At 40.7% G+C, this 23,607-nt stretch overlaps 6 protein-coding genes across 6 annotated transcripts; 3 read left to right on the top strand and 3 right to left on the bottom strand.

The window, feature by feature from the left end:
* Positions 1–3,419: 3,419 nt before the first annotated feature.
* C922_05107 (hypothetical protein) lies at positions 3,420–9,238 on the top strand (the record flags this gene model as incomplete). The annotated part of the gene is made up of 2 exons (XM_008820680.1): positions 3,420–8,812; positions 9,031–9,238. The coding sequence occupies 2 exons, from the start codon at positions 3,420–3,422 to the stop codon at positions 9,236–9,238; spliced, it is 5,601 nt and encodes a 1,866-aa protein (XP_008818902.1).
* A 1,264-nt stretch (positions 9,239–10,502) lies between these two features.
* C922_05106 (MFS transporter, PAT family, solute carrier family 33 (acetyl-CoA transporter), member 1) lies at positions 10,503–13,897 on the top strand (the record flags this gene model as incomplete). The annotated part of the gene is made up of 9 exons (XM_008820679.1): positions 10,503–10,680; positions 11,175–11,274; positions 11,420–11,504; positions 11,644–11,828; positions 12,048–12,885; positions 13,117–13,203; positions 13,400–13,457; positions 13,614–13,717; positions 13,838–13,897. 9 exons carry the CDS (start codon positions 10,503–10,505, stop codon positions 13,895–13,897), a joined length of 1,695 nt encoding a protein of 564 aa, XP_008818901.1.
* A 1,507-nt stretch (positions 13,898–15,404) lies between these two features.
* C922_05105 (hypothetical protein) lies at positions 15,405–16,920 on the top strand (the record flags this gene model as incomplete). The annotated part of the gene is made up of 7 exons (XM_008820678.1): positions 15,405–15,531; positions 15,755–15,819; positions 15,955–16,041; positions 16,173–16,270; positions 16,453–16,574; positions 16,685–16,752; positions 16,888–16,920. 7 exons carry the CDS (start codon positions 15,405–15,407, stop codon positions 16,918–16,920), a joined length of 600 nt encoding a protein of 199 aa, XP_008818900.1.
* Positions 16,921–17,070: 150 nt separating this feature from the next.
* C922_05104 (hypothetical protein) lies at positions 17,071–18,260 on the bottom strand (the record flags this gene model as incomplete). The annotated part of the gene is made up of 3 exons (XM_008820677.1): positions 17,071–17,415; positions 17,720–17,927; positions 18,154–18,260. The coding sequence occupies 3 exons, from the start codon at positions 18,258–18,260 to the stop codon at positions 17,071–17,073; spliced, it is 660 nt and encodes a 219-aa protein (XP_008818899.1).
* Positions 18,261–20,061: 1,801 nt separating this feature from the next.
* C922_05103 (hypothetical protein) lies at positions 20,062–21,177 on the bottom strand (the record flags this gene model as incomplete). Its single annotated transcript, XM_008820676.1, has 1 exon — positions 20,062–21,177. One exon carries the CDS (start codon positions 21,175–21,177, stop codon positions 20,062–20,064), a length of 1,116 nt encoding a protein of 371 aa, XP_008818898.1.
* Positions 21,178–23,073: 1,896 nt separating this feature from the next.
* On the bottom strand, positions 23,074–23,505 carry C922_05102 (hypothetical protein; the record flags this gene model as incomplete). Its single annotated transcript, XM_008820675.1, has 1 exon — positions 23,074–23,505. The coding sequence occupies one exon, from the start codon at positions 23,503–23,505 to the stop codon at positions 23,074–23,076; it is 432 nt and encodes a 143-aa protein (XP_008818897.1).
* Between the last annotated feature and the right edge of the window lie 102 nt (positions 23,506–23,607).

Raw genomic sequence — 23,607 nt, 5'->3', positions numbered from 1 at the left:
ATTCGGACATAAGGCATGTGTCTAACCATGTGCTAGCATGCCCAGAGGTTGGGCAAACACTATTTCATAAAAAAGGTATATGGCTGAATGGAAAAGTTGTCGGTTACCCGAACAGGAAGCACTTTTACGAAATAAGAATGGTATGTTTATAAGTTTATGCATACATCTGTACAAATTTCCTGTTATGATGTTTTGTTTTCTTCCAATGCTCTATAATAAAACAATGCGTGGAACGGTAAAATGCAACGTTAAATTGTCATGTACGAAAGGCGTCCCAGAGGATTCTTACCAAGGAAATCTTTTTTTCTCTAAAATTGGGACACTAAAAATATTGCTAGGCGGCTTTAAAAAAAAAAGAAAAAACCCAGAAAATTCCCAAGCGCAAAGAGAAAAAAAAAGGAAAAAAATTCCTAAAGCAAAAACATAAATTGGGCATTATTTTGCATGGTTATTTAAGCAACAAATAAAGGGGTAAAACCGAATGAAAGAAAAATCCAAAACAGAAGAAAACAACTAAACTGCGTAAAAGATTAAGCGAAGAGAACCATTAAGCCACGCAAAGCGACTAATCTGAGTAAAAGATTAAGCAAAATGAAACTATTAAGCCAAATAAAACACGTAAACTGTGTGAAGGACTAAACAAAAGAAAACTATTAAACCAAGGAAAACGACTAAAGGAAGTTACCGCCCTTTCTCTTCAGAATCTGCCAAGTCCCCAAAGAACCTTTTCTTAGGAGAAAAATAAAAAATCCGTATGCACGCCCACCGGCCACTGGTATTTTTTTACATTATATGCAATTCCTGGGAAAAAAAGGACGCTTGCATTTCAATTTATTTTTTTTTTGGGATCTCTATATAATTTTACGAATGAGAAATATGCCGTATGATTTTACAGAAACCCCAGAAAGGGAAGAATAAAAGCGAGTCATCGTGCCTTCAATAAATATGCAAACACAGAACCTTTTCAGAAATACATACCCATGTACAATGAACATATAACAATATATATAGTTGTAACATAGTATTATATACACTGGCTTGTTCGCTCATTTTTACTAGCGCGCCGTTAAGTATATAAATAGATTGTACTACATTATGTATGTCCAACAAGCACAAAAATTACATAACGGGCATGTATAGAATATTATGCAGGAATATAATATATCAGTATAATTACTGCATTAAAGGATACGCTTATCGCACAGGAATACAGAAATATATGCGGTACATACATGTATAGTTTTATGCCCCCCCTAAAATTATTCCTCCATCCAAAATCTTTCATATTCATTCATGCAAAAAAAAAACCCTCCAGGTAAATAAAAAAAAATTTTGACGTACAAAAAATTATATGCAAATTTTAATTAAAAAAAATGAAGTAAAAAAATTATATAAATAAGAAATAAGAAAAAGGAAAAAAATTACATACAGCATACAGTATATCTATGAATATGTTTAAAGGAAAAAAGAATCAGCATGGATTTAACCAAAAAAAGAAAAGAGCTTTTTTTACCAAATTGTACATATGAATATATACTTGTTTAATCACATATATGCATATAATATGTATATATATATATAATTATACATACGTATATATGCCATTTTTTATAATTATTTTCATTTTACAGCTACATAACACGACATAACATTTTTTGAACTCTAAATTCTTGTTTATGTATAATAATATAACGCAAAAGTATGGCATATATGCATGTATAAGTTATGCGTATATGTATATATATGTATATCTACGTATACGCATTTTCTTACTCATACGCATGTTTGCGGCAAGCATTCTCATATAACCTTGTGCGTTATATATCAACATTATTTTACCAAAGGGAAAAAAGCAGTCATGCTTTTGTGTTTACAAGAATTGCGGTGTAGTGTCATTTCTAAAATTGAGCTTTCTTGATTTGATGACGTAAAACTGGACCATGATTTAAATGTATTTAAATGTATACATAAGTGCGTATATATAAGCGTTTACACATGTAATATATATACTTTTTACGAAAACATTTATGTGATCTTAAGCCACGTACCTTTATGCATTGCGTACATGTACACATACGCGAGCTCTTCCTCACCGTTTGCTGCAATTAAGTTGTTATCGTTTTGAAGATGTTCACGAAATAGTCAATTTATGTACACAAATATTATACATATACCTATAACTGCTTTTTTTTTTTAACACTTGTTTCTATATTAAACCATTGGATTATATTTTAATTCAATCTTATACGTATACAATAAATCGATAGTTTCACTACTTCGCGTGTTACGTGTTCATGCATTTAAGCATATATGCGCAAGCAAGAAAACACATATATCATGATATATGTATATACATGCACAATTTTGTACATATAATATATATGCATATATACCTATATAGGTATATTTATACGTATATAAATATATATGTGGTGAATGTGCCTCCCCCCTTTTTTTTCCTGTAAAATTTTACTTTTAAAATTGAAAGTTAACACTACTGCAAAATCGACTGCTTCGTACTCGCCACCTGTGAAAGAATTTAAACCTTCTTACCTTTGCGCTATGTACAGTGTTCTCTGTTCCCATTTCCTCACGTGGAGAAGCTAAGAGGGAAGAAGAATTATAGTCATTACATACGCACCTTACGCGTGCGCATATATATGTTTTTGACGCATATACATAGAAGTGCAGATGTATACACGTGCTGAGAATAACAGTACACGTAAACGTCGAATTAATGTGAATTCACAAAAAAGTTCAGTTGGAACAAAACGTGAACACTTGTAAATACAGATGCGCGTGTCTAGATTTAACGACAAGTGAGAGAAGACAACACGGTTTATACTTAGTGAGATTTATTTCACCCCCATATAACATCACGCTTAGGCAGTTTTTTTTTTTTTTTACATTTAAGTTTCTTTTTTCCCCTTAAATGGATGATACCCCCCACCGTCGCTTCATGTCGTAATCATAATTCATTTAAATGTATACATAGCTCTATTTTGAATAATTGTAAAACAAAATAGAAGCCTATGAGGAAAATATGCACGGAGCGTATGGAAGCACAGAGAAGTTGCAAAGCATATCATCTTGCATGTAAATGTTTTGTACCCCTCGCTGTGTATACACATATATACATCCACACGAGTGAATCATTTTGCAGAAAAAATTGCCTTCACGTCATGTAACATTTATGTACCTCCCCCCTATTGGGACCAATAAGTGCGAATATAAGTACATATACACGCAGAAGTGATTATATACTTATACAGATGTACATTCGCAATCACGTGTGAGAAGTTGTACTTTTACACTCGCTATTGCATTTATTTAACACGCATACCAAATAGGAAAGGAAAAAGAATAAAACAAAATAAAATAAAAAAAAAGAATATGCAATATATTAACTAATTCAAACAATGGAAAAATCATCTACGAACGAAACAATGGTTCTAACTATAAAAAATTTAAGCAAAAGTAAATGGAGTTCACTCTCCAAAAAGAAGATAGAAGAAAAATCTTGCTACTCCCCCAGAACAGAAAAATTAATTGATATAATTTCCCCCATCCTGGACTATTATGGATATAATAAGGAGGATGTGTACAACTTTATCAGTTTATACAAATTTGACATAGAGAAAATTCAGCTGGAATTATGCAACATTATGGAGTCTAGAGAAGAAAATAACGAAGGGCTGTGGGAAACTGTCAAAAGTAAAAAAAATAAGAAACCAGTCGAAAAGAATAGCAAAAATAATAATTCCTTGCAGGGCACCTCGGGGAGAAAAGACAATAAACAAATTGGTAAAATATTTCCCAAAGGGTTAAGATTAAAGGAAAAGGATCCTCGGAGAAATAAAACGATCATAACAGATTCCTCCTTTGCAGTTGGCCAATATAGTAATAAGCCCTTCACTTCGAGTAACCATAAAGCAACGCACATTGTAAGTAACCGTGCAAAATGTGAGAACTCGTCAACATTACATGAAATTAATAAAAAGATTCCTGAGGAGCGGGGATCGAAGGAGAAGCAGGACGTGGACAAAAGTACAAGAAAACTTGTGAATATAAAATCGTTATCAACAGTAGCAGCGTCGGCAACGGCATCTGCGACAACAACCACGGCTGCGACCGCTGCGGCCACTGCGGCAGCCAGAGCAGCAGACGATGGAGCAAATCGCGATGCGGCGGAAAAGTCCAAGGAGGGTATCAAAAAGAAGGGAACGTTAAAATCGGAAGAAGAAAAAAGAAAAGGCTTGAATGAAAGTTACGATGAGGATTTCATGAATAATAATTCCCCAGAAGAAAGGGACACAAATAAGAGAAAAAAAAATGCAATTAAAGAACCAGGCGGGGTGGTGAATGAAGAGCATTTTGCAAAAGGTAGAGAAGATAACTCGAACAAAAAGGGTAAAAAAAGCGGTTACAATAACGTTGGAAGTAGCAGCGTTAGTAATCCCAATATTAATAGTCATTACAACCAATTTGATAAAAAAAAATATGTTAAGTTGGAAGACGGCAAAGCACCACCCGCAGCGGCATCCACGGCAACAGGCGGAGGATACAAATCCATCGATGAGCACAGGATTAAAAAGGATTCCAAGGGGAAGGGAGCAATCATCATCCCCTCCACAGACACAGGCACCACCACTACGAACAGTGGGAGTGGTAACCAAGACCCCGCCAATGTGGGCACGAACGGTCTCGGAACGACGACGATGGCTACAAGTGCCAACAGGTATAGTAACTTCAACTGTCATGATAAATATTTTAATAAAAACTACAACAGATATAGTGGCAAGCCCCTAAACGATTCACTAATCCCAAGAAACGAGAAGCAGAGGTTTCCCCCATTTAGTAATAAATCCACAGATGTGTACAACAGTGGGGGAAATCATAGTTATCTTAACTCATATACAAAAGGGGGACTGAAACCACCACCATATTTGAGCAAAAACAGTTTGAGATCCAAGAGAAACACTAGTAAGAATAACAGCATAGATCACGATTACGATGCTTACAGCGGCGAAAAGCTAGCTGACGATACCGGGAACAACAATGACCAGTCGAGTAGTATACACAACGAAAACGACCTCAATGTTATGAAGAAGGTGGCGACTGAAACTGCCAAAAAGACGGGCAATGATAAGACAACGGCCAGCACGTCCTACGCATCTGTTGTTAACAGCAAAATGAAGCAATCGTCATTAGCATCACCCTTAGAAGAAGCGAAAAACGTCGAAGTGAAACGAACGGGAACGATGAACACGCAAATTATATCGAATGATAGTACCTTTGTAAAGGAAGAAAAAAAAGAAAAAAAAAAAAACAAATGTCAATTAATCCCAATTAAGAATAATCAACCAGAAAAGCTGTGGGTATCAGTTATCACGAAAGGTAGTGTAAGCACGAGCAGTAACCCTGCGAATTCTCAGGATGTCGGTGAAAAGGTGGATCCTTCCGGCACGAAGAAAAATGCCCTCAGCAGTTCTAAAGAATTGAAGCCGGAATCGACCTCGCAGCAGGTCATCAAGAAGACATCCGATCAGAGTGGCAAGCCTGAAAAACAGAAGAAAAAGGGAAAGGGAAAAGAGAAGGATAAAGAAAAGGAAATAGAAAGCATTTCCAATAATGTGTGTCCTTCTGGCATCGCTGCAAAGGATACCAACCTAAGTAGCAGCAATAACTCAGGCTACAAAAATAAGGACCATTTGAGCAAAGTTCGCTCGAAAGGTGAAAACCAGCCTGATGGAGAAGAACCACTCCATAGCAAAGGAACTCAGTTAAGTTACGGCAAGGATGGAAAAAATGAACCCATGCCTAGCATGAGGAATAACAACAAATCGTCGTTCGTCGAGGTGGAAGCGAACAGAGCACAACCATTTGTAGATCAACATACCAAAACGGAAAAGGAAAAATACACAAACGAAATGAACAACGTAAGCAACAAAGAACCCACTAGTGCCAAAAAAATCAGCGAAACGAAGCTAGACACTGATGATAAGAAAAAGAAAAAGAAGAAAAGCAATGATCAGGATGTGATCTCAGCCCCCATTAATGACAGTAAGATTTCCACAAGGGTAAAAACCGCGTCAGATTCCCCAGTGCACGAGATGAAAAGAGGCAGGGGTAGCAAAGTGAGCAGCAACAATAATAGAAGCCTGAACCTAACATACAGTACGGAGAAACTCGTGTCAGACGACTTTACCCAATCGAAGGGCTACGACGGAAAGGAAAAAACAAGCATCCCTATATACATGCCCAACTTGGCGCTCATGGGGAACAACACTATGAACAAGAAAATTTTCTTCGGAAGTATAAATATCACTGGCAATCAAATCGAAGACATTCACATGATGCCAGATAGCAAACTGGAGCACATCAGGAATAACAGGGGAGGTAACGGTAGCGGTAACAACGGACATAGCGGTGCGTACGGCGAGCCGAGCGGTCGTTTTGGCACCCACGCCGGTGGCTTCCACAACCAAGGCAGCACCAGTTACAACCACGGTCTTAGTAGCTACAACACGCAGGGAAGCAACTACAACAGCGGAGCATATAATAACAGTAGTAATAACAATAGTAGCAACAAAATGGTGCACACCGAAAACAGAAAAAAAAATAACCTCAGGAAGAATTACAGCATTGATTCGGCTTCCATGGGTATTAACAACGACCACCTAGGCAGCGGCAATCACAACCGATCCTCTGCTATGCATCACAAGGAAAACGACAACAGAGACTACGACCACAACAATAACGACTTTAGAGGATCAAAGGAAAGAGAATTTAAACACTTCGATTTTAAAAGCAGAAACCACAAGAGAGAAGATAACAACGAGATACTTAATGAGAACAAACACAAGTCCATATTTTCATCTTCCAACAGTAAGCATGCCCCCCATCATGTGCATACTAAATCGCAGAATTTGTATTTACCCAAAATGACAACGACAACGTCGTCGTCGTCCGCTGCTGTGGCTGCAGGGACAACAGCGATGTCATCTTCCTCGTCAAACAACCATCACCACCATATACATAACAATAGTGGTAATGTCAACGTCAACAATGGAAATCAGAACGCGAAAGACATCTTGAACAGCTCCTCATCGGTTTTCATGAATCAATCCCCGAGAACGAACGGCTCACAGGAGAACTCCTCCGCCCTGATGAGTGGAAATGGCACCAAGTACGTGCAGAGCGCACTGAATAGCAAGAACTACGACTCTGACGGGGACGACTCCGGTTCGATACAGCTGAATAAAATTTCACAGAAGTTTCTGCACGGCGGCGTTGGGACGGCGGGCGCAAACGGCAGCGGTAATACCAACGGTAACAGCGGTAACAGCGATGGAAACGGCCTAAACGGCGTAAATGACGGAAACGGCGGAAACAGCAACAACTTGGCCAACTCCAGCATCATCGCAAACATCGGGGCCAGCAACACAGGTGCCACTAGCATGTCGAACAAAAACACCAACACAGATGTCAGCAACATCAGTTTAATGAACATGGGCATGAACAACCTCAGCAACAATAACATGTACAATTCTTACAACTCCCCCCCAGGGCTGGCCAACCAGTTTAATTACTCATTCACCAATCTCTCCTACCCGTATAACAATATGCACTATAATGGATACTCCACACAGACGTTGCTGCCGCAGTATGGACTTATCAATAATCACTACACAAAAAATAATAGCATGCACAACAATAACTTTAACTACAATATGAATTACGATAATTTCGATGAGAGCAATTTGTATGCACACAACAACAATATGCACATGAATAACTACGTTAACTACATGAACGTGAATGTAAAGAAGAATCAAGGAAATAACTTGGACGACGATAATTTGAGTAATTCTGGCGAGGTGTCCATATCTGGGTCGCTGCAGCAGCCGCAGAACCCAGCGCATGAGAACCAGAACAGCTCTAACCAAAACGCACCCAACGTGAATAATAACAGCAACAACAATGGTAACGCGAATAGCAGCAGCAACAACAACAGTAACAACAACAGCAACAAAAATAGCAACAGCAACGGTGGTAGTAACGTCTGCCTCGACGGAACGACCAACAACGGAATTAACAATCTATCCCTGAACAATATTAACATGAATAGTAGCGTTAACCCTAACCTAACCATGTCGTGCGCGACGAGCGCCACGAGCGAGTTAAAGAATAAACAACAGATAAGTAAAAACATGAGCGATATGCAGCTGCAACAACAGTCCATCTCATCCCTGAAGCAGAATCAGATCCAGCAAAGTAAGACTGGCTCCAGTTTGAATACCACCCAACAGCAGCACACGTCCAATCAACACAGCCAAAGTAAACACACAGGACAACAGAACCAGCAAAACTTGCTAAATAATAATAATAACAGCTCCATAAATCAGTACACACAAAACCAAATCAGCCCAAACAACTCGCAAAACACTGCCTCCTCCACCTCTTCCTCCCTCACGAGAAAAGTAGAAACCAATAATCTGAACGTTGCAACACAAAACAACCAAAACAATCAAAACCACTTCTTAAACAAACAGCTGTACCATAATAGCAGCTACTACAATGTTAACTCAAACAATAATTATAATATCCCCCCCGGTTTTAACATGACCCAAGAAAAGGAACAGAACAATAATTACCTCGGTAACAACGTGTCGTCCACAAATGCCAACACGAGTGTGGCGGCCTACCGAAACAACTGGAACAATATTAACGAGAAAAATTTAAACCACTACAGCTTGAACTACAATTATAATAGGAGTACCAAGAACAACTTCAACTACACCAGCAACTTGTAAGGGAAGAGAGAAGCGTGTTGTTAAGGAAGGCGTTTCTAATTCTAAGCCACATCCTGTGAAAGGCGAACGAAAAGAGGGGCCCTTTTACCGCCCCCAGTTTAGCCCATTCTATTGGTCACCCCCACTCTGCGTTTTTGCACCGCTTCATATATAGCCCACTTTTCTTTCAACCACATACATCCCCCGATTCTATCCTCCCTCCTCACGTTCGTAGGAACTACAACAGCAGCAACGGATACAACGGGACGAGAGACAACACGAACAACTTCTTCAACTACAACAGCTTCAACTACGGCCTGCAGACCCCACCTGGCCTGCAGAATTACTACCAAAATACGCAGTACCAGCAGCAGAACAGCTACTCCAACCGGAATTATAATTACACGGGGTACAACAACAACTTGTCCATGTGGAGTAAGTAACACGATGTGGATATGCCTACCATCGGCGGGTCCCCCCCTTAACCGCTCCGTAGTTGCTCTCTACACGCGTTGACACCGCTTCCCAACCGCACCCCCATTTTTTCCCCGTCAGATACAGAAGAATGATCACCCAGGGCCCGAGGATTCCACAGCCCGATTTTTTAACCCGGCTTAATCTTTTTTTTTTCTTTTTTTTTTACGTGTCATAATGTTTATTATAATTAGCCCCACTTTCTTTTACATCCCTTGATTAGACTGAAACTTCCAAACCCTCCGTTTTTTTTTTTTTTCCTTACCCATTTAAACGCTTCTACTATTTAAGGAGCATTTTTTTGTTTCGGAAAAAGAGAGCCGCTGTGAATAGCACACGCGCCGCGTGGAGGTTTTCCTATACATATGTAGTGCCCAAATGGCACACATCCTGGTAAACTCGGCACCTGGAGGGGGTGAAGCACCGCCTGGGGTTGTCTACGAGGAAAAGTATTCCCGCCGCTGTGCACGCACGTGTAAATAAATGGACATAAATATGTATCTATGTATACATTCGGCCCGTGGCAGAAATTAACACGTTCCCATTGCCGCGTAAGCTGACTCATCTGCTCGGGGTGTCAGCAAAAACTTCAAAGAACAAAAACAATTCTTCGCAAAAAGCGTTAACATGTACAAATTGGCACGAAGAGTTGTTAGTAAAAAAAATAAGCGCTCATTTTTTTTTACTCTTCAAATGAAGTTGCCAAAGGTCTCATTTGTGCAGGTGCCTATTTTTAACCGAGCCCCTCCCCCTACTCTTTTTCATTTATTCGAACGTTTTCCTGCCTATGTTTTTTCCCATGAGAAAAAAGAACACAAAAAATACGTACAGATATACATAAATAATACATGAAAAAACACATAGAAAGTACGTAATAAACTTACATGGGAAAATACTTAAGAAAGCACTCAGAGCACAATTATGTAGGTGTAATTATTTTTTTTTTAAAAGGCACCCAAAATGGGGGGGGAAAAAATAACTGACATTCTTACGGAGGAAGAAAAAAACAAAAAAAAAAAAAAACAAATAAATAAATAAACCAGTTAAGGGACAATCAAAATACTTAGGCAGAAAAGGAAAGGAAAAAATCAATTCAAGGGATAAGCAGTTTTTAAAAGGTTTCCCAAAGCGGCAAGTATATAAGAAGCAAACCAAGCACACAAATTATAGCGCGCACAGGGAAGCCTACCATATTTTCGCAAAATAACGCAAGATAATTACACAATTTCCATTATGACCAAAATTGTACATGACAAAACTGATGCGAATGTATTAAGAGATAGGAAGCAAAAACATGGCGCAGTAAAAGATGGAGGAAGCTACTGTAAGGATGAGGGCAAAGTGAAGGTCCCCACCAAGGGCCACGACTTTTACAATATTATTTTTTTACTATTGCTATATACTATACAAGGTAATCATGCATTATGTTCTTCCCCCGAGGAAGGGATTGCCTAAGTGTCGCACCACCTCGCCTGTATAGTGGACACAATTGTGAGGGGAAGAATTGAGAAGAACGGGAAAAATTGGCAAAACGGGAAAAATTGAGAAAAATTGGGAAAAGTGCTCGGTCGCCCTGTTGTTAATCAGCAGTGGTTCGGCGAGGGTCAGAACGTCGGCATGTTCCACACTCCTATGCTGGCACCCACATGTAAATAAATACCTGCATATGTCGGTGCATGCGAAGGCACATGGGACGGGAAAACGCAAAACGCAATGCAGCCATCTTTTCTCTCCGCCTTTCATGACTACACTGTTTCGCGGCGGATTGTAGGATTCATGGATCCGTTGAATAGGACACTACACTACCTGGTCCACGATAATGCTTCCCCGTGTAAACGACGTGGTTACCTCTCAACGCATGTACTTCTACACACACCTGTGCGCACTTCCCTCCTCTTTTTTAAGGCGTCCCAATCGGTGTCTCATCCGTGGTCCCCTTAATAATTCAAGACAAAGTGAGCTACTCCCAGTTGAGTATCTTGTCCCTAGTCACCATACCCTTCAGGTTAGGAAACAAAATATTTAGTTTTGCACCTGGGAATATGCCTCCCATATGTATGTGGGGGGTTCTGCTTCGATGTTGGTTTTCGATACTTTTTCTACCTTACTGCTGTTCATTTTTCTGACTCACATTTTTAATTCCCCCTCAGCTTAAAACTGCTGTGGGCCCCGCTTGTCGATTCTGTGTACCATAAAAAAATCGGGAGGAGGAAAAGTTGGATAATCCCACTTCAGGTATTTCAAAGGGGATAGACGAACATGCGGAGCGAAGACCGTGTGGAGCACAAGGAACGAAGCATCGATTGAACAAATAAAACATCTGCCAAACGACGAAACACAACTCCCATCGTTTTTAATTCCCTCCAATTCGCAGCTAATTTGCAGCTTTTCGATGATTTTCTGCGGGAACCATGTGAGCGTGTGGCTAGGGGAAAGGGGAAACATGACAAATCTGTACTTCCTGACGTCCTTCTTCTTCGTTCTGTTCTTTTTGATGGCTACCCAGGATATAGCTGTCGATGGCTGGGCGCTGACCATTTTATCCGAGGAGAACAGGGGGTAAACGCAACCTAGAGAAGAAAGGAAGCACCGCCGAAGATGCACAGCGAGAGTGGAACAACAGAGAAAGAGTAATGTAATGACCTCTTATCCTTCCACGTTCTGCGTAAAGCACACACTGATGAAAAGCGAGAGAGACGTCCCTCATGAGAGACCTTCTGTAGAGAAGCCTACCCCCCTTTTTTATTTTTTTTCTTTTCCCCTCCTTCCACCCCGCAGACTAGCCTCCACCTGCAACATACTCGGACAGAACATTGGCTACTGCGTCTCACAGCTGTCCTTCCTGACGTTAAACAATAAGAACGTCTGCTTCTACATTTTTAGGAAGTACATACAATGCATGCACTCCATGTTTAACCAATCCAGTCACTACAGACATGTGCACGAAAGCATGGACATGATATACCCATCCTTTCAACCCTTTGTCGATATGAATATCTTTTTAAAATTCTGGGGAGTATTCATTCTAGCGCTGACCATATTAACTTGTTTTAAAAAAGAAATGATGGACGATAATGGGAAGGAGAAGAATAATGGCGCGGTGGAAAATGCCCCCGGTAAAAAGGGCAACCACCAGCCCAGTCAATCAGACAAACCCAACGAAAGCTCAAACGAATTCGCCAACTCAAAGGATACGTATAAAAACTTGTACCAACTGCTGTTCCTACCACCGATGAAAATATTCATTTTTATATTCCTGCTGAACCGCTTCCCATTTGCCTCTGTGGAGGTGGGCACCAACTTCAAAATGTTGAAGAAGGGTATCAGCAAAGAAGAGTTCGCGATCTTCAATCCAATTTTCATTCCTATATCAATCATATCATCAGCCATAATAGGAAAAATCACCAAAAATATAAAACCCCTTAGTATATACTACTACGGTTACTTACTAAGATATCTTTCTAACATTATTTTGTCCACCTTGTTACCCCTGACGGAGTATATATATTCAAACAAGTCGGAGCTCCCGCAGGTTTACTTGTATTCGTATTACCTGTACATTTTCGTGGCGCAGGTTTTTAACCACTTTTGTATTGACCTCATGACTGTGTCATCGGTAAGGAGCTTTCCACGAAGGGTATCTAAATTGTGTTGTACTGTGGTGGAAAGGGACAATTCCCCTGGGAGTGTCATCACTCCCCGGGGGAACCCCTTTTCGTGAGAAATTCATCCACGCGGAAGATGTGTTCGCGTACATCACCCCGTACATAGGCGCTTATATCACCGCGTCATTAGATGCCCTCATTTGATCCATTCCACACTTGTACTTCCCCCCCCCCCCCAACAGATGAGCTTCCAGAATATCATTTCAGACCCCGAAATTGGTGGAACCTACATGACCTTTCTAAACACCGTTAACAACATGGGATCGCACGTAACCTACAGAAATAATAAAGCATGAGTGGAGAGTCAATCAGGGTCACCGCAATGGCAGCAGATAAAAAAAAAGCATCAAACCGATAGTCGATTCGTCTATAAAACGATCCAGAGGGATCATTTTTCACGTCCACCACCACTCCATGTGTTCTTTTTTTTCTTTTTTTTTTTTTTTCACTCCCCCCCCTTTTTAGTGGTCAACCATATTTCTGTGGCTACTGGATTATACCGACAGAACAGTGTGTTATGGAGGTACCTTTTCAAAACAAAAACATGTTCATGTCCTTTTACGATGTGCATAATGAGGGCTACATTATTCCTTGCGAAGTTGCCCCTCCAATTCCGTACACACCCAGACACAATACACATGGAATTACTTACCCCAATTTTGTCTCCTTTTCCTATCAGGGAAGTGTCTTCTGATTGATGGCTACTACACGCAAATGGTTTTTTCTTTCATCATCGGGATACTCATAAACAAGTACATCACAAAGTGTATCACGAAGCTCCAGGTGGGTTTAACTAACAACTGCTGGGGGCAGCACGCGCACTGCGCGAAAAGAAGTGCCCATTTTGCGCTTCCCATTTTACACTGCCCATTTTACACTGTCCATCTTTTGCCCTCCTTTTAGGCCTTCCCCATAGAAGACTGGAGGACGAAAAACACCAATGGCGGAAAAAAAATAAAATGAGAGGCCCAAAAAACAGATGACAGTGTCCCACTTTTTGGCTCCTACCCCCTTCTCATGGCCACCTGTCATTTTTTAATTCAAATTGAATTTCGCATGTTTGAAAGCAATCGCTCTGACAGATGAGGAGCACGAAGGCGGAGAACGCATGGGGAAAGATAAAGAGGAAAGGAAAGGAGAAGGTCGTCAGGCAGACCTTGAAGTCGGCCCTAGCAATTGCATTGCATAGCGGAAAGGAAAACCGCGTCTACGCAGGACCTACGCAAAGTACACGTATACTTGCGCAGGCGTTCATGGGATAGCCTACATGTGTGGCCTGCCAAATGAAGCATTTTCCGAGGCGCCATTCACTGAGGTGCGTACTAGCAGCATGTATAGTTCCATGTCGTACCATGTCGTAACATGTCATACGGTGTCACGTAAGCACCAGTGCCATTTGGACGAAGAAAAATGAAGCATAATAAAGGGGAGAAATTTTATTAATCCTAAGAAGGCACGACCGGCTTAAATTTATTCATACGACTGTGATGTTTACAGAATTAATGCAGTCGTTGCGTGAATTTTCACCGCCAAGGAGAGATATATTTCGTATACCCTCCCTATGTGCTCGCATGATGGTAATCCCTATTGCCTAAACGGAATTAATTTTCTTTTTTTTTTTCGCTATTTTGAAAAGTCATCCATAATACATCATATGAAGCTGAAATTTGTTGCGTGAAAAAAAAAAAAAAATTCGTGTACATGTTTATTCGGTGATTTACGTAGACCCCTCCCCCGCCACCTATGCTTCCCACTCTGCCCTAACTTTTTTTGTCCCATTTTTTTACGTCACACATTTTCTCCCCGGGCCTATTCCCTGCCGTTTTTTTTTTTCTTTTTTTTCTTTTTTTTTTTTTTTACCCTCCTTCATTTACGTTATTTTTATTTTGTGTATATATGCCGTGCCCACGCATTTGTAAGAAGGGCTGCCTCTACCACCATCACCCTTCCACATGACATGTCCCTTGACGTAACAGAGTAGCCCCCCCCATTGTTTTAGATATATGCATGCTTAAATTAACCGATACATAATTAAGCAACTTAAAAAAGTTTTCCCCATAATACCAATTTTTTTTCTTTTTTTTCCAATGATAAATAATAAAGCATGTAATTTGTGAAAAAGAAGTCAACTGTGGGGACACACGTACATAGCAGTTTTTTTATTACCAAACCGAATATCAATGCCAAATAACCCCCTTGAAACATGCTTCCGAAAAATAAGCTGTCTGATATATGCACGGCCATTACGCTGGTAAAAACTCTCGCCTACATATTGTACCTCAGCGCAAAATGACAAACGTGCGCGTTTGTATCTTCACACATGTGTTCACATGTGGGCATGTAGGTATGGGTATTCCTGTGCACTGTGACTGCACTCCCGCTGTTGTTCCACCTGATGGAAGAGCCTCCTATAATACTAATGTGCTCCCCTTTTTTTTTTTCTTTTTCCTTCCCCACGTGGCACCGCCCAATGTTACAGCAAAAGGCCAAAGAGAACTTAACGAATGAGTACAAACTGGGAAATGAAAAAAATCGAAGCAAAGAGCAACGCACACAGTTGATCGATGGAGAAAAAGAAGCGGAAATTTTCCCCCGAGGTAGGCGCAACACAGTGGAAAGACTGCAGAATGCTACTTAGCGCTAGTGCATTAATGCATCAACCCAATCACTTATGGGTGGTTTTTCACTTCCATCCGTACATGTGCATTCAAAAGTGCGTACACGTTGCTTCGTCGAAGCGAACAAGTTGTCAACTTAGCAATCGTAAAAATGGATTGACAAAAAAGAGAAAAAAAAACATTTCAACGTGAAACCCTTTAGTAGACGAAAACAGCGACGAGGAGGAAATCCGGAAATGGAGGGAGAAGCGACTTACGCAACTTAAAGTACGTGGAAGCAGTTTTTCAAAAATGGGGCGATTCTGTGGTTACGATGTGCACACGGAACGTGCGCCACAGAATCGATTGTTCCTCCCCACACTGCGATCCCCGCACCCATCCATTTTTTTCTTTTGTTGCTAGAAAAAACAGGAGTTGAAGAAAGACGGCGTTTACCTCGAAATATGTGAAAAGGACTTCATACCCACCGTCCTTAAAAACAGCAGCGTGGTAAAATGTGCGAATGGAGCATGTATGTATATATTCGTACACAAACGGATGCTTCATTTTCTCCCATTTAACAAACCTATACTTATGTATTCACATGTTGTTGTATTGTTCGCATCCCTCCTCCGCACAAGGTTTGCCACTTTTACGACAACTCCTTCAAGCGCTGCGACATTTTACACGTCCATTTGATCAAGCTGGCCAATATACACCTTGCCACGAAATTTATCAAGTAACCAAACCGAAGCAGCGGAAAAGTGCCAGATGGGGAAAGCGGCATAGCAATACCACAGTAGCATTCGCCTGACCATAGAAACGGTCTAAACGTACTTCCCAAATTGGTTTCTCGTTGGCACCCCCGCAAACGTACTCGCCCTCCATTGGATTTCGCTCCTCCCCCCTACCCCTTTGCAGAGTGGAAGCCAAAAATTGTCTATTTTTTATGAACAAGTTAAACATAAAAATTTTGCCCAGTTTATGTTTATTCATCGACGGAGTTCTCTTAAAAACCTGCGTTGGATTTGAAGACTTTGGAAGTGCTCAGAAAAAAGGGGAAAGAAATTTTTTTTTCGGAAATTATCGTCCCCGAACAAACGCACACGACCACACGACGCACATCCTTGCTAAAATTAATTTTCATTTACAGATAAGGACTCGTTCAAAACGAAGGACCTGGAAGAGTACTTATTCAGAAAGAAGCTCATCAGCAATATGGTAACGGGACAGAATAAAACGAAAAAAAAAAAATTTACGCATGTACACATATACACGTAGGATTATTTTTTTTTCCACACGTACACACTTCCGCGCATGTGGGATTCTCCAAACGAATCCTTTCCCCTTCAAAAGGAATACAGCGACAGCGATGAAGAAGAAGCTTAAGATGGTTACTTCAGTTCCATGGAGGTGGGTTTCCAGGGCAGCCAGGACAGTGTCTCCCCACCGTTGCGAAAACAAGACGCGATAAGATAGGACCCAGGAATGCAAGCCCATGTTCTCCCCGTATTCGTTTTACCCTCTTCACTTGGAGATCTACTTCTTTTTTAACTTTTTCCTTTGCGCATTAATTTGCTTTTGTCGACTGACCGCCTTACTTTCACTTATATAAAACAGCATGGGTTTCTTTTTCTTAATCAAATAAAAAGGAAACCGCAAATAAAGCAAGATCTTGTACACATGTAGCAACTTCTGCCTGTAGTTACTCAGACCTTTCACTATGTCATTTTCGTACTTGAGACCAAACTGAATTTCTTTATGGTCAAATTGTTCACCACTTTGGATACTCTCGTCGTATAATTCCTGGGGTAAATTTTCTATTGCCTTGAATATCTTTTCTTTCATTTTTAATAAATGGCTTTCGTACTTCTCTTCCTCTTTCTGTGAAGAAATTTTAAGATGGACGCAGTTTATTTGGAGAGTGAGGATGTTACTGGGATGGATACACCGGCATGTACTCTCTTATGCATATGTGTGACCATTGCAAGTGTTTTTTTTTTTTTCCTCTCCATTTGCATGTCTCTTTTTTCTCTATGAAATTAATCTTCAGGAAAGAAAAAAAAATAATTCAGAACAGTAAACTAGTGAACACGGGGGTTTGTAAAGGTGATGACGTGAATGCTGTGCAGGTGGAGAGGGAATACACGTGACAAGTTTATGCTTATCCTCTTGCTCCTCCCCATACCTGCTTCAGAAATTGATACACCTCGAACCGCTTTTGGTACTCCACTCTGTCTTCATACGACTCTGTCGAATTCTGGGGGCCAAAAATTAAGGACAATAGATTGTCCACATTGTTTTTGTCCTTGAAAAAGGAGACCGTGTCCGCAACGTACGCGGGCGGGATGTACGGCAGGTACCTCGTTTCGGACAGTTTGTCTTTGTCTTCAGCCCTTAAGGGGGTGGGTAACGAAACGGTGACGAAGGAGTTAACGGATGGCGTCGTATAGTGTGCCGTGACCACGCGATGGTGTCGGCAAAAATGACGCACCAGTTAACCCCAAAGCATCCATATGAGCTCTTATAAATCTATACGGAGACATAACCGAAGCGCTTTTCTCTGTTGCCCTATACACAAATGTGCACCACGCTATCCTGCACCTAAGAGGCGGCACTTACGAGTCCTTCTTCTTCTCCTGTACGTTCTTTTTCTTCGCTGGGGCCCTCATGGGCACAAAAGACAAGCAGCAAGAATTTCTGTTCCATCGAAGAATTCTCGACAGCATTTTTTCCAAGTACCCTCAGTGGTTCCCGTCTTGGTAATTTTTTTTTTTTTTTTTTACCCATAGGTGGAACATGTTAGGAAGTCATGCTAACATAAGGCAGAGGCGTACACAGATGATGTTACTGCTCTTCTCAGAGTGAGAGAGAATAAATTACTTCCACGCTATGGTAACGAGAAGCAAATCACCCAACCGCTAGCTAACAAAAAGAACAAAAAAGAAAAAAAAAAAAAAAAGTTTCCAAATCATACTTGGTGAACTAAAAAACAGCCAAATAGAAAAATGGGAAAAAAATGTACTACATCGTGGAGATACAATTTTACGGTTCAGCCAAATATATTCGCTTGGCTCCTTTATGGGTGGCTAAAAATAATGGCCTTCACAAAAGAGAGCCACTCTTTTTTTTTTTTTTTTTTTTCCTCTCAGTTGCCATGTACATCTACGCGGAACAGGTCCTCCAACAGTAATTGTCATATGCGAACTGCCATGTGTATTTTATGTGCATCTGAATGAAAATGTTAAGCGGGTCCAAGGGTGTACCTTTGAAAGGGTTCTACGGGAGGAGGGTTGACATTTTGGTGCTAACCATGGCGAGGGGAAAAAAAAAGCCATAACTATAAATGTAAACATAACCATCGATATAAGCATAAGTGCAACTATAACTATGGCGTGTCATGCGAAATCTCTTACGAGCGAGAACTCACCTTGTTCAGGCAGCTCAGTACCTTCCACCTTTTGCACATTCTGACAAAACCGTCGACTCTGAAACGTGCCTGAAGGGATTTCCACTCCCAATTGGGCCGCAGAAGCACCCTGGCTGTCAGTGATCCCGCGTCAGCGCATTACATCGGGAAGATACATACAAAATAGGGTACACGCGATTCTTCCAAACAGCACAACCATCCACGGTTGCAGTCACGAGTGGAAGTGCGACAATTATGTCGCCACTATTAGCGTTACTATTGCCATCTATCGTGAGAACTCCCCAAATTTTATCTCCTCCAAGGAATCAAGTGGCATCTTACACCACGTAGGGGGATAGACGCATGACACTTCGAAGCTTCTACACATAAAAAAGGCATAATACAACACAACATGTTCCTTATTTTTCTCCTCACCCCTGTACCTTTTAGTAGCTCAACAAGCAAAACATCATTTTTAAGAACTCTACATATCCTTCTTACTATATAATGGGAATCTCTGTTGCAAACGAATGAACTGAACGATTGAAGAAGCGAAATAGCTTTCCCCCTCAAACCACAGCAGTGGTGACTTTAAGAACGTACCATTCTGACATCCCTCATGCTAGCCCTTCATTCACTTTTTTCCTCCGTCCCAATTTCACAAAAAATAGTGCATACAGACTATTGCGCCTTTTAGCGTAATTTTTACTTTTATAAAATTGATTTTTTCTTTTTTTTTTTAAATTAAAAAATATGAAATGTTTCTCTTATTAAAGATGATTGAAAGGGGGAAATTTCCTGTTTTTTTCAGGAACATCTAAAAGGAGATTTTCCAGGGAAAACATCCCAATTGGGACTTCCAACCAGAATCACACCCAACTGGGGTGGGTCGTATAATACATAGCAGCAGCGACAATTTTAAAAATGAAAAAAAATTGCACAAAAAAAAAACAAAATAATTGGATATATTTCTAAATGTGAACTGACACATGTGACGAGTCTGGATAACACTGTTGGGTATTTGGTAGTGCGCGTGTGCGTTTCCCTCTATAATAGCCATATCTTCATCTCCATACCTGCTTAACCACCCATGTAGGCACTTCACCGCAACTTTCCCCTCTTCAAACCACGTAGAACGCACTAATCACGTCAGGATTAAAACTCGTGAGGAAATCCATAACTGCGTAGTCATAGTTGAAAGCACTTAACAAGTTTCGCACGGCAAGCATGGTTACTGTATCCCCTATGGTCAAATACGTTGGACCATCATTCGAAGAGGTCTCTCCTTCGTGATCATTTCCTTCGTGCATCACGTTGTCATAGTCATTTTCGAACTCTTCATCTTCCATTTGTTCCTGTTTCTCTTCTTCTTCCTCCTCATGTTCCTCTGAATGGTAAAAGTTTTCTTTTGCGCTTGCTCCTTCCGCTGTGTCGACTTCGCTGCCATTGCTTTCGTTAAGCTCAGGCACAGTAGCATCTGTTGACTGGTTAGGCACACTAACATCTTCAGGTTGGCTAGACTCACTAACATCTGCAGGTTGGCTAGGCGCACTCTCATGTACGGCCTTCTTAGCCACTGAAGGCGTCTCTTCTTGCCCCTCTTCAACTGACACTTCGTTGGTTTCTTGGACAGGCAGGGGTTGTGCTTCCTCTGGCGCTTCTTCATTTTTATCATCTTCGGCTCGTGGTTCCCCAGAAGCGGGGGCAGTCACCGGTTGTCCCACCCATTCTGCTACTAATTCCGCTGCATGTTCAGCCGTATGCCCCTGAGCTTGTTCGAGGACAGCATCCCCCCGCTGCGAATCATCCACCTCACCAGTTTCCACTCGCGTGTGCACAGAATTTGCTTGAGAGAATCCTCCCTCCATCTGCGCGTCTGTCGAGTCGTCTGCGCCTTCCACTATTTGAAGCTCAAATTGAAAATCTACATCGCTTTCTTCACCTGATTGCATTAAACTACTCAAATTTTCTTCATCTTCCTCTTCTTCTTTCACATCCTTTCTCATGTTGGCTGACTTTCTAAAGGTAGTCTTCTCTGGAAGAGATGCCAAGAGAGAAATTGGTGTAGTCTCCTCCCCTTGTGGGGGTAAATAATAAGGGATCCATCCACTCGTTAATTTCTTTTTTTTTTCAACTTTGTCATCTTTGACATCACTACTTCGCAGATTTCCACTTTTTGCATCTAACTGTTTCTGTAGGACGAACAAGTAGAGCACAACAACTAAGAGCCTCTTCATTTTTGCTTTTTCAAAAGGGGGACGGGTGAGAATCCTCAAGGGGAGAAAAACAGCTAATTCGACGTATTACCTACCGGCAATGTTAAAAGAATAGAAACACTGTTCACACTTTTACAACGCCGGTATGTGTTTTCTTCACCTTCTGCAACGAGAGTCTTTTCCTCTGTTTTTCTCCCCTTGGGTAAAAAAAAAAATTACAAAAATGGGAAAATATGCAGAAGAACACGAACGTGAATCCTCTAACCCCACGTTCTAAACAAGCGGATCGACAAATGAGATGACCTTTTGGCTAAATTGCCAAGTTGGCTGTAATTGAGAGGTGCATAGCTGCGCTAATGGGAAGATGTTCGCTTAGACGTACGATCTTACACACTTAAAGAGAATTGTTTGTGGTTGTTCCCGCAGTGGAAGTTTTGATCTCTAGGGAGGTTGTTGGTAAAAAAAATAAAGAAGAAAAAAAAAAAAAAAAAGGAAAAAAGGGAAAAGGGAAAAAGGAAAAAAAAAAAAAACATAATGTAGAAAAAATTACAAAATTGTGAAATTCGAAAATTGCGAAATTGCAAGATGGCGAAGTTCCGAAATGACAACGGGGGGAAGACTAAGAAACACTTATGAAGCACGCTCGTCACTCCTCTACTTCAACACGGAACTCACCACCACACACACACGCGGTTCCTCCAGCGCTAAGGGGACACCTAAACCTGGAGGTCGTTTTTATTTTATTTTTTTTTTCCAGCAGTGGTAGTGGAAAATGGTTAGGCACATCTTGGAAAAAAAAAAAAAGGAAAAATAAAAGAGGTTCCTTTGCGAGTGTTACCTAGGTCGCACAAAACCAAAACGAAATTGAAAAGACTTCATCATATTGCCTACACATTTGGAACCACGTAGATCCATGATCCGAAGTGTGCACGTGTGCGAATTAAAATTTTCCTTGGGGAGGAAAATAAAATAACTATCCTTCTTCCTCCTCCGTCTTAATTACGCAGAGAACTTTATTTTATTAATCGCAGGTTTCTCCCTTAATTTTAATAATGCAAACAGGGAAGTTCCGGCTCCATTCCTTCGGTTTCTTGTTCTGCATTTCATTCTGCCAGGAAAATGGTACCATCGGAAAATAACGCCCCTTAGGGGGGGGTAAATGTGCCAATGTACACATTTGCAAGTTCGCCCATTTGCAAATTCCTCGTGAATAAAATAAGAAAAAAAAAAAAGCGCTTTGCGTTCCCTTAATTTTAAGCAAAAGATTGTTCCTAAACAAAGCTCCTAACCACTGGGTACTGTTGCATGCACAGCGAACTGATTAAAGCGGGAAAACCAAAAAAAAACACCCCCAGTTCAATACTCCTTTTAGATGGAAAAAGAATACCACGTTTTTATTTTATAACAAGCCGTTAAGTGATCATTTGCTTGGGACAGTGGAGTCTTTTTCTGTAGCATCATTTTTAATGTTACGTGTATCACACACGGGGGTGAAGGGGAAAGGAGCGGAAAAAAGGAAAAAAAAAAGGGAAAAGGAAAAGAAAAAGAACATGAGCGGAAGGAAAAGAAAAAGGTCGTAAGAAGAAGGAATAGAAACGTAACATAGGCGGAAGGAAAAGAAAAAATGGAATGCTACTGAGTTTCATCATTATAGTCCCAAAAAAAAAAGAAAAAAGTGAGCTGCGCGGACAGAATGAGTTCTACGGACGTAGAACTCCGCACGTTCACTGTGTAGGATTAGTACCTCTTCCTTTTGGTAACTGTGGCTGTATTTAAAAAAAAAATAAAATATAACTTCAATTTCGTAAAAATCGCAATTTGGGACGTGTACATGTTAATACAATTTCGCATCAAAGATGCCTGACAATTGATATGTGTTACTTTCCTTTGTTTTCTTTTACTTTATTTTATATCATTTCATTCCATTTTTTCGTCTACATTTTCGTCGTTCTTGGCAAAATTCTCTGCGAAATCCTTGAACATGCTCACAATCCCATTCTCTCCACCAAATATGTTGAACACATTTTTCACCATATTTCCGGCACTGTTTTTAATACCTAGAATATCTATATATTCTCGAATGTGTATCCCTCGGAAAAAGTTATCGCCAGACGATTCAGAGGACTCCTCTTCCCCGACTTCCTCCCGTGGTTCCTCCGCTTCATCCTCTCGTGGCTGTTCTTCTGGCTGTTCCTCTGGCTGTTCTGCTGCTAGTTCTGCTGCTAGTTCTGCTGCTAGTTCTGTTGCTAGTTCTGTTGCTGGTTCTGTTGCTGGTTCTGCTGGATGTTCTTCCGCTACTTCCTGCAGCTCCTCTATGACCTCTTGCACTTCTTCTTCCGCTTCCGGCATTTGATTATCTTCCGCTACTTCCTGCAGCTCTTCTATGACCTCTTGCACTTCTTCTTCCGCTACTTCCTGCAGCTCTTCTATGACCTCTTGCACTTCTTCTTC

Source organism: Plasmodium inui (assembly GCF_000524495.1).
Source record: "Plasmodium inui San Antonio 1 unplaced genomic scaffold supercont1.38, whole genome shotgun sequence".
Lineage (NCBI taxonomy): Eukaryota > Apicomplexa > Aconoidasida > Haemosporida > Plasmodiidae > Plasmodium > Plasmodium inui.
This window is presented reverse-complemented; position numbering and strand designations above follow the sequence as displayed.